The sequence below is a fragment of the Parus major genome, chromosome 7 (assembly GCF_001522545.3).
Source record: "Parus major isolate Abel chromosome 7, Parus_major1.1, whole genome shotgun sequence".
Lineage (NCBI taxonomy): Eukaryota > Metazoa > Chordata > Aves > Passeriformes > Paridae > Parus > Parus major.
This window is the reverse complement of record NC_031776.1, coordinates 7,743,557-7,759,732: the sequence shown is the minus strand read 5'-3', so window position 1 is coordinate 7,759,732 and position 16,176 is coordinate 7,743,557. Positions and strand designations below refer to the sequence as shown.

At 38.8% G+C, this 16,176-nt stretch overlaps 1 protein-coding gene across 8 annotated transcripts in view; it reads right to left on the bottom strand.

Moving 5' to 3' along the window:
- Positions 1-16,176, bottom strand: part of MYO1B (myosin IB) — a 106,586-nt gene that overhangs the window by 52,161 nt on the left and 38,249 nt on the right. For all 8 annotated transcript variants that reach the window (XM_015634912.3, XM_015634911.3, XM_015634909.3 and 5 more), the window contains 3 exons: positions 7,138-7,232; positions 4,055-4,159; positions 1,065-1,111 (listed from right to left, as the gene is read on the bottom strand). In XM_015634912.3, the coding sequence (XP_015490398.1) occupies positions 1,065-1,111; positions 4,055-4,159; positions 7,138-7,232 (247 nt within the window). The remainder of the gene's footprint in view (positions 1-1,064; positions 1,112-4,054; positions 4,160-7,137; positions 7,233-16,176) is intronic.

Sequence of the window (16,176 nt, the reverse complement as noted above, 5' to 3'; positions counted from 1 at the left end):
ACAATCAGAGGCAATGAGCTGCAGAAGGAACATTCACAGACATGTGGAACATCATCAACTCTTGAGAATTAGAAGGCAAGAGGAGGAAATCTCTCAAGTGGAAAAAAAAGCCACTCTCCAGTCTCACAATGTCCGGCACTTTTACTCATTTGCCTTAACTCACAACACACCATTCTCCCAGTGTATCGATTTCCCTCCTCTTGTCAACTTCACACATCTCACAATATTACTCTTCTGGACACAAGTGAGCAAACGACAGAGTTGTATTCAGCTTTCTGATTTTAGCAGGAGAAACTATGGTAAGTACTCACACTTCTGAACCTCTCAACTCTAGCATCAACTTTTCTGGTTTTTTAGCTGTCAGTTCTGATAGTTTCTCATTCAGATTCATGCCCAAAAAAGGTTAAATTCAACCAGTTGATTATAAAGAATTTAAGCAAAAAAAAAAAATTACAAATGTTCATATTTAAATTAAAATTGAAAACACATTTTGAAACATTACAGAAAGCAAATGGGAATCTAAAGTAGTAATCTTAACCAAAAAAAAAATACATATGAATGGAAAACAAGATCACATGGAAAGCTCTACTTGCTAAGCAGACCAGTTGCTGGACACATGGTCTCTGACACTAAAGCCATCAGTGCCAGAAAATTAAAGGATCCAGCTGCACTGTAATTATGTTTTCATCCAATCACAGGCTGCCACATCCTAATTTTGTTTTTCTTTTTTAGCCTCTGCTTTGATATTCAATTGAACTCTATGCCCATATCAGAAACCAACAAGATTTCTGGCAAGGAGCTGAAATGTCTTTTAAGAGGTATCTCTAATAGTGCCCTACTAACATACTGGAGAGGGAGAACATGCTCCTGTGTACAAAATGAAATACTGATTGCTGCTGAAGCTGGTTACCTTCTTCAAACACCGCAGTCCTCAGACAGCTACAGCAAAGCTCCCCAAATTATTCCTTCCCTCTTTATGGATGCCTTGATGGTTGATACATGGTAAAACAGAAATAGCCAACAGCACAGCACACTCCTCAAAAATGACTGAAGAAAATACTTACAAATCTAGAGGAGTTGTCATTCCGCACAGTTTTGGCATTTCCAAAAGCTGGTGAAAGAGAAAAACAAATACAACAAGCAAATCTATCAGTAAAAAAAAAATATTTAAATGCTAAAATACCTAGGTCTGCTTATATATTTAAAGGAACTACAGACTTCTGAGAAACAATGCCCTGTTCATTGTATGGGCATCAGTCACTGGGGACAGAATGTGACAGACATGATCACAAATTACAAGAACCTACAGAAGTCCAAAGAAGTTTTGTCTCAACACTTGTCTTGTTTAAAAAAGCTAAAGAAAAACAAGAGGAAATGGTTCCACAACAAAACTGTACCCACATTAAGCATGTATCTTTGGGGTTTCAATCAACAAATTCATAACTTTATTATCCAGATAATTTTAAATCTAGGAAATACTTCTTCCTCTTAATTTCAGAAAAATGTGTCCTAGTTCCCAGAATATGTTAAAAGCTGGAGGCCAGAAGTGAGGAAATTACAGAATGACACTTAAAAATTATCTGCATAGGATAGCCTAATCAATGCTTTGAAATGGATTTATTTACCCAATTTCAACTCATTAATCCTACCTCAAGCTGAATATCAATCAGCTGAAATCAGTCAGATTTACAATGAAAGTCTGTCTTCAATTTGACCTAAACCAGCTTTCTGAAAAGCTTGGTTCAATTTTCTTTAGCTCAAGTTTTATGACAATGAAAATTCTCTGAGAAAGGACTTCCCAGGGCTGCATTCAGATGGACAGACACCATCTTAGAGCATGGACAAGAACTCAGACTGGAGGACAATTCAAGCTCTAAAACTCACACATTGTCAAAGCACACGGAGTCAAACAGGAGTGTCCCCTCCATCATTAGGCACAGCACTTCTTCCAACAAGAGAATTTATTTATCCCAGTATTTATTTAAATAGCATATATATATATATTTGAAGTTCAAGTCAAGTCAATGTTTTTTGGACAGAAATAAATACATGCCTTTAGGCTTCCACAAACTTGCATGAGAGGACTTATTCTTGACCAAAGAACTAGAGCCAAAATGAAAAGTTTGTTGATCCTAAAGGCCAGGATAAGTGAAAGAATTGTTTTTAAAATCTTTATGCCCTGCAATAAATCATCTTTTCAACAACCAAATCTCTGAACTGCATTTTCTTAAACACAGTGCTGAACAGTAAAGTCATTTATAACTGCATGGAGTCAAGCACAAATGTTCCATTATAAAGCATGAGACACATTCCTTGGTTTTCCTAAAGTTCATTGTTTCTAAAAGTTAATTTACAGTAGCAACTGTAGTTTAATAAAAATAATCCCATAAAATAAATTATGCATATGTAACACTTATGTCATTTTCTTGCACTGCAATTTGACTGAAACAGAACTACATAACCAAAGAAAAATAAATCTAACCACAAATGCTTCATTTGTCTAAAACCTGTATAAGCAGCCACGCTTGCTCAGATTTTATTCCTTATGGAACAAGCCAGTGTCCAACCTTCCAAAAAAGCTAAACAGGCATTACCAGCAGATCAAGTAGAACAAACAGTACCTTAAAATGATAAGGCAGCCTTCAGTAAGCTTAGCTGATTCCTCTTGCATTAAAACAAAGCTTCACAAACCAACAAGAAATCAAACCCATTTGGCAACCCCTCAGGAACAATTGAGCTTTGGCAAGAAAAGCCTCCATGCCCCCCATGCCATTTCTGTCTAGATCTGAAATCTGCTTCCAGAACAGTGATAAAACAGCACAGCTCTTCTCTGTGAACCCAAAACAATGGCAGGTTGCAATCCCCCCATTCAGCTTTAAGGGGAACACACAGCTGATCGTCAAAGAAAGGCTTATCCAGCACTTCTATTATTCTTAAATGTCAACATTTCATCTCCTTTCTTTAAAGTCTTTGCTTACAATTTCTGTTTTGTGGATGTTTTGTGTCATGTTTTAACCATCCAGTTCCCCACTGCTCTCTGCTCAATTTCTTGCATTTCCTGTCCTTTTTTTTTTTAAACTTTTCCCTCTGTCCTCACTTGCAGAGTCCTTGTCTCCTATAGGCTCCAATTCATCACATATAAGCAAGGCAATAAACATAATGTTGATACTCAACAGTCTTTGCAAACACCACATATGATCTGGCCATAATGCAAAATTGCCTTTTGACAACTGACTTTGTCTCAGCACCACAACAGCTTTGTAAATTCTGGGAAAGACTGAGCCAGGAGTCAACACAATAGATCTAAATAAGTCAATGCTAACCAAAGGAACTTGTGAAGGCAATTATTAGATAATGGGACAGAACTGCGAGCTTTGAGGATCATCTATCCTATCTCCAGGAAAAAAAAAAACAAAACCAAAAAGAGAAGATCCTGTTTCTGGCAATGAACATCTTTAAATCAAAATTGCTAATTAAAAAAATAAAAGTCTTTAATGGGAGAGCAGGAGTGGCAGCTGTCAGGAAGAACAGGCCAATAGTCACCAGACCCAAGAAACAATAAGTCTCAGGGAACAACAGGCATGCATATGGATTGGCTTAGTTTTTTCTAAGATCATTTCTTCGCCCTTTTTCTTTCCTAAAAGAGAAATAATGCCTTACAGAACTTGTTTGTTTACTTAAGACTATAACAATATGATCTGTAAGGAAATGAATCAGAGGGATTGAACTGAAGTCAAGTCTTTTGATACAGACAAGCATCATCAAGGCAGGGTTAAGGAGAGGGTAAGCCCACTGAGAGCAGCAGGAGGAGGCTGGGAAGTGTGACCTAACTTCCTGAACTCTTCCTTCATGAGGGAAACCATCTTCTTCCCGAGAAAACCTACACAGGACTGAAGAAAATCTTGCAGATGTATTGACATGAAGCATCTCCTATGGTTTTGGACACCAAATAACAATGAAACATCATCAGACACAGTTTTCCAAACCAGCTCAGCTGGAACACCAGCACACCCACACAGCTAATATGCTGGCACATACTCTGTGAGATTCTTACCTTCAAGGACTGGATTTGACTGCAAAAGTTGTTCTTTTACTTGATTAACCTCTGCCCCTTTTCCACACACAGCAGCTACATATGACATGACAAGTTTGCTTGCCTCTGTGGGGGAGAGACAAATAAAACAGTGATAAGCATTGGCAAAAAGACTGTAATATGATTTTACAGACTAAATCTCCATCACATTTTCTCAATGCCAGACAGGAACTGTGAGCACATTCATTTCAGTTTTCACCTGCATTGTTGTACCATCTGGAAATGCAGAAGGAGCATACCCTGCTCTGAGACCCATGCCACTACACCAGCTAATTCTTTTGATTTAAATACTGAGAGCCTCTACCCAAGCTAAAAAAAAGCCACCACTGAAGATACAGCACATTACCTGCTCCTTTTCCATTTAGCCTCAGTAAGAGGTATTCTTCAAGGGAAGAACATTATCCCCTACTGACACATTGGAAATGTTTTAATCTAGCCTGAAATTAAACAGGCTCAGGCAGTTTCAAGACATAAAATTCAATCAGTTTATATCAGCAGATACACAATAAGTGCAAACACACAACACTTTTATATGTGTAATTACAACTCTAATCTACAAGCAACTGAGTAACTGCAACATCACATAATGTGCTGCAGTCTGGAAGTAAAACCAACAGAGAAAGTGAAGCATTCATTTAAAGAATAAAATGAATTTGGAGATGCTTTTAAGAAAATCTGGAATAATTTTTGGACTCTCAAAGCTGGGTTGATAGGAGTGACAATCACCCATGATAGAAACAAAAATTATATAATCCATCCAAGCCTTAAGTTTTTGCTGGTCAGGAAAAAGCAGCTGGAAAATGATTTTGTTTATAAAGAGTCTGTGATGGCTACTATGATGCAAGACAGTGAAATTTGAGGCAATATCGGCTGATACACAATGTAATTACTAACAGCTGGAAACCCTATCAATTCAAGACTGTGGTCATAAAACAAAATCATTATATTTGTAACAGATCTTCAGAGATCTGTTACAAATTTAAGGGTCTCATTTCGGGAAAGAACTGACAAATGAGATGTTATCCCTTGGATTTTGATTTTTTTCCTATTTAACCAAATTTGTTTGTTAGCCTTATATCACTATCCCATACTGTAGAGGAAACTGAGCGAACCTGAGGAAGCAAGCAAGGAGCAAAAACTATAGGTGTATTCAGAAGGCTCCCATCTCCTTTATTTGTGCCTCAAACCCAGCTCTCATTTTTGACTCTCTTCCCTTCAGAGCTTGGAATTACCAAATTATTTGAAATATTTCCTAAAACAGTCAACATCTTTAAGCACAGGCACTCAATCACTGCGAAAAACTTTCATCAAAGCAGAAAAAAAGCTATTATAATAGATTACACACAATGACTTCAATACAGGCTTTGAACATCAATAAAGGAAAATAAAGGCCCTTTCTCTTGTTAGGAATTCTGTTTGGCCCAAGAAAGACATCAGGAAGAGAGTTATCACCTTAACATTTCAAAACATTTAAATATACCACTTGTTCTGGTGATGTACCATGTTTTCTTGCCCAATATTACTATCACTTAACATTAAAAACACACAGAGAAACAAGGACAAAATTGGAAGTAAATAAAAAGAGACAACTGATGACAGTTCAGTTTCAGTTCTTCCAGGACAAAAAATGTCAAATATTCTGGCTACCAAAAATTAAAAACACAGTTATATAGTGTATCTGTACTAAGAAGTTTGTTTCCTTCACTCCAGAAACTTCCTACCCTCTCCTCCCCCTATTTTGTACTTACCTTTATAAAAAAGGAATAATTCATATTATTTCCCATATGGCTACAAAATTACAGAACAGTCAAAATCTCTATACAAATTTAAATCTATTATTTACACATAGAGAGGTTCAACAGCTCAACCTCTGATTCACCCTTCAAATGAATAAATCAATAATAAGTGTACCCCAGTTGTATGAGGTACTTGATAATTCACAGTTTGTGAGGAAATCGAGACAGTAAACACCACCAGCACAGGACTCTTTGCTAAAGTCTGAACTTCCAGACAGTTCTAGACAGACCCTCAAATAGTCATATTAATAAGTACTTGGGTTTTTCAATCTGCACTTCTACTGAACATACTTTCCTGTCATCGAACAGTAAATAAGGATTATATTACACGACTTCCAGATCTTTCAATTGGATACCACTAATCAAAGAGCACCAAAGATGATGCCTACAGTTTATATATACACAAAAGCCTTGGAAAGCAACTTCCTGTTACCTACTTTGAGTCTTGCCCAGAATAAGCACTCAAAGCCCCACATATTCTGAGATGCAAAGGCAAAATCTCTCAAATTACTTGGAAACAGATGTATGCCTTCCTACCCGCTGTCTCTTTTGCAAGTCACCTCTGTTTTAAATTGGTGTCTTTGAAAATAACTGGCTTCTTTCTTTTTTAAGGTCTACCTAAAATGTACTGCAGTTACACAATCCTCACTTGGTTTCTAACCTTCCAGTTTAAAAACTAGCAGTCATTTTCAAGGAAATGTCAGCTTTGCCTAAGAAACTCAGTGTTCTGGCACACAAGCCAATCTTAGCGCTGCAGCTGAGCACAGTGTGCAAAAGGCTGATAAAATTTCCAAAGTAATCAGCTACAGTTATTTATTTTCCTTAGATAAATAGCATAATCCAGTTTTTAAAGGCATATATTTATTGAGAGACAAGTGGAAGCATCAAGTCTAGAAAACTCAAGAGCATTCAGTTTTCCATGTCTTCAAGTTTCCCACCAGGACAGCCTAGATGTGTTTTGGCCCTTGCAATACTCTGGGACAAGTCAGCAGTGCTTTGGTACAACTCTGGATACTGATGAGGACACTGTACTAACATGACATGGGACTTCAATGTGGTGACAGTGTGAAAAAACACTATTTTACACAAGTCCATAGCTGCAGCAGCAAGTGTGGCAGCACTGACTTTCTGCAATGACCAGACACAAAGAGTTACTGACATCTCTAAACTCCTACACACTCCAGCTTCCCTCTGCAAGACTCTGAACAACCCTGAATGGTTTTTAATCAGATCTTCATTGCTCCTTACCTGTTTTCCCAGCTCCACTCTCTCCTGTGATAAGGATGCATTGGTCTTTGTCTTGGTCCCTTAAAGACCTGTAAGCTTCATCTGCCAGAGCAAAGCTGCAAAGAAAGAAAGAGACAATTGAGAATTAGGAAAAAAAAAAACAATACAAAACAAAAACCCTACCAAACACTGACAGTAATTAAAATCTGACCTTCACACACCTAGGAAGAAGAAAAAGAACAACAAAAAACCAAAGCTCTCCAAGTGTTAATGTTCCATAAGTGGTGAAGCATTCACTTTTCCGAAAATAAAGACCCTCTGAAGCAAATGGATACTATTTCTCAGAGGCTTACTTAGACCTCCTTCAGAAACAAGCAAAGATAATCTTGACGTTTTCCTAAAGACAGCCAAGTCAAAACAAAATAATAGAATTTAATGGAAGTGTAGCTATCCTTCTTCATTGAACAAAATGTCATATTCTCCACTGAAAAAATGTCAGTGCAACATCAGGGCATGGCTTGTCTGAAGGTATCTCTAAAATAAATAGAACCCTGAGTAATAATTACACCATAAGCCACAATTTCTACTCAGAAAGAATAAATCTCACAACCTGAGCATTTTAAGCCTTTGGGTAGAGCTGGACTTGTGCATGAATATGAAGAATTATTTCCCACTAACTGTGTTCTTAATCCAATAAGTGTGATGTCATGTAGGGAACCTAAAGAATATAATAAGAACCAACAGTTTTCCTGTACCAAAAATGTATTTTCCTGGAGCTCAGAATATCATGACCCTGAAAGTCCTGGGCTGCAATTTGAATCCAGATGTGCTCTGCTGCCATGTAGCAACATATACTTTGGAGAAATGCAGATGTTTTACTTATATTTAGCTTTCTTTAGTAGTAATTTTAAGACATAATAAAGATTGTCTTTCAACTGCACTTTTCAATTAATGGAATGAGGTACTCTGGAAACAGCATTTTCCCTTGGAAAAACTTAAACAAGCAGTATCTGAAAAAGGACATGAAAACAAAATCCAAATAAAAAGCCACACGTGCATAACCCAATTAAAGAAAAAATATGATATCCAAACACAGCATATTTTCACATGAAATAAACAGATGTTCAACAGACCAAGAGCTTTGTTAGATTACTGCATCTAGTCAGATATTTAGTGTTTATATATACATATCCAAAAGTGGATATTGTTTATTATTTACAGCAAACAAACCACATATGAAAAACAGAAATGAACTCTCAGGTCAACATAAGATGCAGAATCATTGCAGGTTCGATGCACTTTTTAGAAACTTGATCCTTTATTTTACAACAGTTCAGGAGCTTTGCATTCAGCTGATAACAGCAAACAGATCACCTATTTGTTTGGGACAACATAGGTATATGGTGCTTTTTATTTTTCCACAGGCATCCACAGCTCCCTTACAAGCAAGAAAAGAGCAAGCTCTGTCATGACAGCAGTTATGAGGAGCAGGAACCTCACAATGTAAGCAGTGGGAGACACACAGGGCCTCTTCTAGAGGCTCCTATTGCTGCCGTTTGAAAGCTTCAAATATTAAACCTACAAATACTAAAATTAGTCCAAACTTAGAGCTACCACTGTCCCTTAGCTTCAGGCTTCTCTCCCCAAAGAGTTCATGAAGAGCATGACATATCTCCAATTTATCATCAGGTGCATGTGCAACACCATTTTTTCTACTTCCTCATCCCTCACCTGTATCAGACTCATCTCACATTTGCTTATTTGGGTTTTGGCTTTGTTTTCCTCTTTGGCTTTATGGTCACATCAGTTACCAGCCCAGCCACCCTGCAAGGGACCCAGGTAACCAAATGAGGGGCATTCTGAAAGATTTGGAAATCAGGGAAATGAAATACCTTGCAGCTCCTTTCTTCTAAGCAATAACACCCTCCCCTCCCTCTCCAGGGCCTGCCAAGGATGCTCACGCCATGGTTTCCACCCTCTTTGTGTCCCTCCCATCCTCTCTCCTGCTGCACACCTGCCTGCCCAGCTCCATGACCCGCCCAGAGCTCCACCTCTCTCACTGCTTTTCTCCAGCCTGCTTTGTCCAAGGCACTAAATTACAATTCTCCCCTCTGCACAGATGGCTGGACCATCCACTTAACACCCGTGATCAAAGGTCATTAACTCCTTTGGATACACATCCCACCGAACCCGGAGCAAGGCTGATCTCTCAAACCCTAACACCGCTGTGCTGATTGAACTCAGTAGTTCAGCTGGAGGTGAAAATGTGTTTACGAGAGAGTAGCAGGCTGTAATGTTTTTAGCATTGCAACAAAGTCACATTGTGATGTGGCCAACATGCTGGAGAGCTAGCAAAAAAAATATAAAATATTCTGCTGCTGCTGCTGAGAGACCATGACACAATTTTTGGCACCCATTTTACTGTTTGGAATCCAAACTACAGTAGCAATAACACTTTACCAGACGCTGTTACGGGACACATTTAGGAAATTAATAATATTTGCTGAAAGTTGCTGCAGATATACTTGCAATTTGAAGAGTACAACACTCAGAAAAACTTACTCCAGCACAGATTACCTTCCTTTTTGTGAGGAAAAAAATTAAAAGCAACAGGATGCAGATGAAAGAAATAAACAGCACTGAGTATTCATGGGCCACATGAGACAAACTTTAACAATAATGCTGTGATTTCCACATGTTTGACTGAGGGAAACTGTCTTTCAGCAAGAAGATAAGACTCTGAGACACTTTTCAAATTTACAGACTAGATGGCTCATTCTGTGCCTCTTGTCCTTCAAACAATCTTGGCCATCAACTAGTTTTTCACTTTTGAAACAATTTTCTTGGCAGTAGTTTCACACTTGAAATCAGCATCAAGCACAGAGGAAGTATTCTCTGTTGATATACTGAGTTACGAGTTAATCAGCTTAGTACCCATTCATCTTTTCTAATACGCTGAATTTAAGTTTCTCAACAGCCCCTGTCAAAATGTATTTAACTGTGTGATATATTTATTAACTCTGCCTGCACTGCATAGTTAAAGACACAAAATCATGCTTTTTCTCCTTCCTCAACAGAAAAACTGAGAGCCTAACACTGAAATGAGGTTTCTGAAGTTGGAGGAAAGAGGGGGATTTCATCCAGTTCTGGTTCAATACAATCTAGTCAGAGATTTTGTGCCATTTTATCCAATCTACACAACCCACAAAGCCTAGGGTTTCCACCAGGGTATCAAATATTATCTACTACAGACAAGAGAAAAAATAAGTCAACTCATTTCAAAAGCAGTTTTGCATAAGTACTTATCAAAAGTGACCCAGTAGAAGTGTTGCAAAATCTACCACTGATATTTCAACCACTGTTCCAACAATCCAGTTGGAGAAGGAATAACCAAGAGTCCATTTAAACAACTAATACTCATCTGTCTGGCACTGCAAAAGAGCAAAAGCACATTTCTGTCAGTCTGAACAAAGATCTTTATCTCAAAGAAAAAGATAGATCTATTCAGATGTCATGCTGACTGTCATGGCTCAACATTACACCTCACAGTCCTTCCTATTATCAACATCTATCTTTACAGTAACAGAAAACCCAAACAAAACTAAATTTGAGTCTTTTAGTTCAAATTCTGGTTAAAAAACCAGAATTTCATGCTCTTCCTTATTTGTTAAAAAAATAATTTCATTTAAGGTCATTTAAGTTGAACACATATTAATGGTCTATAGACCACAAGGAATCTTAGCCTTTTCCTTTTAGCAACATGAAGAGACTCTGTGAAGTCAACATTCGCAACCATGAATTTAAACCACATACCACTCTTCGAGCCACCTCACAATTACAGAGCCTAAGTAAAATTTTAGAATAGTTTAAAAAGCAGTTATAAACCATGTGTTTTGAATTAGCTGATGAGTGCGTCAGCAGCATCAGTTACCATACCTTATAATAAGCTCTCCTTTGATTTTTAGGTTTTCATGGAGGAAGATGACATTCTCTTACCACAACAAACACAGAAATATTTACTGGAGTTCTCTTTTAGCTAAGACTTAAGTATAGAAGCAATTTGAAATCGAAATGCCGCCCACACCTAGCTCAGTAAGAAGGCTCTGCCTCTTTATAGAAAGTTCAGCCACAAGCTCCAGATGGCCAGATCCCTCACAAAGTCCTAACCCAAAAATTTAACAAAAGGAAGCAGCATAGCCCTCCAAGGGAGATTTCCAAAAGGCTCTGGCAATTTTCAGCATCTCAACAGCATCTCTGTGCTCAAACAGTATGCTGGGGTCAGGGAGAGACAGAAGCAAGGTTCCCACCCGCTCACCCTGAAACAAGCAGCAAGTGCTGCATTTGAACATTCCAGATTGCACCCACAATTACAAAAGCCATAAAAATCTCACTCTTATAGTCAGAAATTTACTTCCCAGGAGCAGCTTTCCGACCATCTTTTTCCTATAAGCCAAACTCACCAGGATCAGTATTTGCCAGATACTGGTACTTTGTGCTATCATTTTCATTCTTCCTTTCATTTTCCCTAGCATTCTCAATTAAAAGTAACTAGTAAACACTATTTTAAATCATCTCTCTTTTAAATTCTCTCCAATTGCTCTTCTCATGCACTAATGGAGTGAATTCACTTCTTCACCAGCTGTTGCTTTGATTCAGAGATCCTTGGTCCCCATTTCAGAACATTTATTGCTTAATCTTGGCTATTGGCTGACAACTTGTTTGCTACTTTCAAAGGAAATGAGGAAAACCTCTTTTCTTGACTGCTCCAATTCCTCATGAAGCAGAGTCCTGGTACCAGGGCTCAACTGCTCAGGTACCAGGGTTCATTTCTGCCCAAACATGTCTAAACACACTGGCAGGATGCTACAGGCCAGGATGCTTATCAAAAACTATAAACAATGCTAGACTAAAAAGAAGAGCAGTAATACTTAAATTGTGCATGCACTATTAATATAAATTTTACATAAAATGCAATTTAATTATTTAAAGTTTACTTAAGATCATAGTTTAATTTCCTTCCTTCTCTTTCTGAATGCACAGAATTGCTCAGTAGCAGGGTAAAGGCAAAGATATTATTTCTTTCTCTCATGACATGCAGTGGGAAAACATCAGAATTACAGTTTGTTTCAATACGAAAATCCTAACAACCTGAGCTAGGAAGAGTCTAAGCAGATTTTATAAAGTGCTTTGAGGCTTTACGTTGTAAATCATCACTATTTGCAATATATATTCCCCCACCCATTGAAGCTCAGTGGAAAATCCACCATTCAGGAAAAACAACTGTAAGAGATTATTTATAGTATTAGCTCATAGTGCAGAATCATTTAATTGCCCTAAGGATAAAAAAGTGTACTCCCATTTTCCATAATTACAAACTGTCTCATGTTCAGCACTTTGACACACTTGAAAAGAAAAGGTTGATTAGCCTGCCACTGGAGTGAATAAAGTAACAGCTGAATTGATGGAGCATCAGCTAGGATAGACCTTCACAGGCAAGCAGCTGCTCTTTCAGAAATGCCAATTGGGGGAAAAAAATGCAACAAATTTAAACACCAGGATAAAGAGGTGTACTAAGACAGATGGAAAGCCTTTGCTCCTATTCATATATTCATTTTTATTTTCCTGGTGAGCACAGACACCTGTTTTATCAACAGCACTGTGTGGTAATACACACAGCAGAAGGGTACCTCCTGCACAGGCCTTCCCACTTGGTTATTCACATGAGCCACATTATTAAATGCAGAATAAAGCCTAAAGCTGTGCAAATCAGCCCATTTGATTTGTAAGAAGCAGCCGTCATTTACAGAAGGGAAAGGACAGAGAAAAAGGGAGGAGGAAGAGGACAAAGCCACTCAATTTTCATGAGTAAAACACTTCAGTACACAGGCTATTATTAATAACATATTAAGCCAGAAAGATTTATTTTCTAGTAGACTGGGAATATCATATAACCTCTGATACTCATACACACGCTGCAGATTTAGCAGAAGACATGTTTCAGACCAATAATCTGAGGTCTGGACAAAAAGAAGAAAGTTCTTGCTGAAAATCTTGTCTTTCTCAGACTGAAGCAGATTTAAGAAGTGTTCAATGAACTTCAACTCCAAAACCTCCCTACAGAGAGGTTCAGACAATGATTCTTCCCAAAATACTGTGCCTGCAGAAGCTCCCAGCTCACCAAGACTGGTCCTTCTCCCTCTTAAAGGATGGTACACATTTCCACCCTAAGGGATGCTTTATCAGTTTTGATAAATTTCCTTTTACTGTAAGTAAAAAAAAATGATAATTTAAACCAAGAGTGATCTTTCTCCAGCACTGCAGAGAAAAGCCAAAAATGCAGCCATTGATTTTCTGCCTATTTCAACAACATCTAAGACATCTCGTTAGAGCTCACATTAGTAGGATGGAAAACAAGAAGTGCCTTTTACCAAGAGCCTGTGACCCAGCTGTTGCCTTACTTTCCTTCAACCAGTGCAAAACAGGATCTCTGTAACCGAGGATGGCCATGCCACTTGCCAATCCAGACTACAAAATAAGGTCTCTCTCTGAGTTTTAGCAAGCCTGATACGCATGGCCACATCCCAGCAGCTCAGCCCTGTCAGCTGCAGTGAAATACACCCAGCAGACCACGGGGAGAGCACAGTGGGTATGGGCCCAAGGTTGGGTCCCCCAAGGAATGCAGGCTGGTGGCAGAGGGGAGTAGCAGGCAGAACCCTGCAGAACCCTGGTGCTGCAGATAGCCAAGGCAACAGGCCCATCCACTGTCCCCTGACACATTTCCATGGAACACCAGGCTGAGCTGGGCACACCAAACTGAGCTGTCATGGACCAAGCTGTACACACCACAAACGCCTGCAGCCGTACACAAACATGACTTTTTGCCTAAAGAAGGGAACCAAAATAGCAAACTCCTTTTTGGAGCAGGTTCACGCTGCCAAAATGAAGATACACATAAGTCAAGGTGGGGCAGGGAAGCAAGTATCTCCTTGCTTTTCAGAAGAGCAGCTTGGCTTGGATTCCCTCTTGATTAGTCTCCTTTTCCTTGAAATTACACCAGCCAGCTGGATGGAACGTAACCATCACTTCCTCACCCATACTAACACGCTGTGGGTTCAGTCCAGCAGGAACCAGTAAGTCCCAGTCCCACAGCATTAACCAGGTGAGTCTGTCACCCAAACACTCTCTCGCCCCAAACACCAGGCTGTGTTAGCCAAGGCAGATGCCAGCTCCTACACGGTCACCCAGGAGACACAGACAGGCCTCCCACACACCCACCCCAAGTCAGTCTGCTGCCACGTGCACTGCAAGGATGTCAGGTTTCTTGAGGAAAAAGGCATTCCTGTTTACAAAGTCAGTAATTTTACTGGGCTAGGATATCCTTGAAGGGAAATACAGGAAGTGTTTTCTATTGTTTAATCAAAAATCAGATTTAATTACATGTTTATTTGCTAGGATGAATCAGCAATTGCATGCCTGATTTAATTACTGCCTAAACCAGCCAAGTCCTTACATTCTGTGTTCTTACTGCAAAACTATAGGCTGAAGCTTCTTGGTACCCTATTCTGCACCAGAAGCTGCAGGTTTTTTCCCTGAACTGTCACCCCAAATGCTCTACAGGAACCTGCAGACACCAGGGGAGAAGCAACTTCATGGCACAGCAGAAATGCTGATGGCAAGCTCCTCATTTTTATCCATGGACCTTCTGAAGCTTCCCAGTCCCTGAGGATGGGCTTGAAAACTTTGGGATTTATTCCACTTCCCTGGTTCAAATGCAGCAGCAAGGGCTCAGACAGCTGAACAGTAAGGGAAGAGAGATGCAAACTGATTTGCCATGCTTGGCTTCTGACAGAGTTTACCTAGAGGGCACAAAATTATTTAAAATCCCAGTTTACTGTTTCATCTGCACAGAAGCAGATTTAAATTGCATCTCTGAGCTTTTGCATGTCTGTGAAAATGAATGGCTGGTGGGACAGAGAAGAGAAAAGGGGCAGGGGAAAAGTCATTCCCTTTCTGCATTGAAATGTAGAGATTCTCAATATTTTTACAGAAAATTGAATTAATTTCTGTACCTAATACAGCATGTGTCTGAAACACAGGGAAGTTCACTTGCCAAACACACGTGTTCACTTCAGCTTTGACCAAATTTTACATAAACAAAATCTTTGTCTGCAGAACAAGAAATGCTTTGATTATGCTGCTACACCATGTGAATAGCATGGTATCAGTAAACTCCCCCCAAAAAAATGTAATAATCTTGTTTTAGCTGGCTACAAAGAATAAGATTTAAATCAAAATAAAACAATGCAAACCAATTATTCCTCATTTTAAAAACACAGATAGTGCTTAAAAGGGGGTCCATAAAATTATTCACTATCTCATATTCAGAAATAACAAGCCCAGACTACAGGTTAAGTAGGATACTTAGAAGACAAGACTCTATAATCCCATATAATCCTATAGATTATATAGGAACGGTGATCATTATAACTTGTTTCTTCCTATACAGACAATGAATCACTTTTCTCCTTTCTTTTTAATTTCTAAGTAGGATGTATCTTTGGGACTTACAGTGTGAACTGTTCCCAGGCAGTGGCAGAGCACTGATTTTCTCTGTTCAAAAGTTCCAGTGACTTCTTAATCTCACAAATGAAATCGCAATAGGGTTTCACAGTTTCACTGGTTGTGGAGTTTTCCTGGGGCATTGAAGGGCAGAGCACTGCTCTTATGATTTCACATGAAAAAATGTTTAGCAAATAGTGTTCCATGTCTCTGCCTCAAAAAAACATTCTCCTGCTTAGCAAATAGTAAATCCTGCTTTTCTTTCCTGCAGCCCCAGGAAGCACCCTGAAGCCAAAAGGCAGAAATAAGTAATTTCCTCCTGATGCAGTGACAGCAGAGATACAGCAAGTTTTGGAACCATGCAGGGTTTATAGGTACCATGTGTTCATGCAGGGACTTCTGTCACTGCAAATAATTTTATTGCAGAACTATCAGTGCTTTCCAAACAAATTTGTTCTACTTTGCTAACTCGAGAGAGAAAAATAAATTTATTCCTTTATT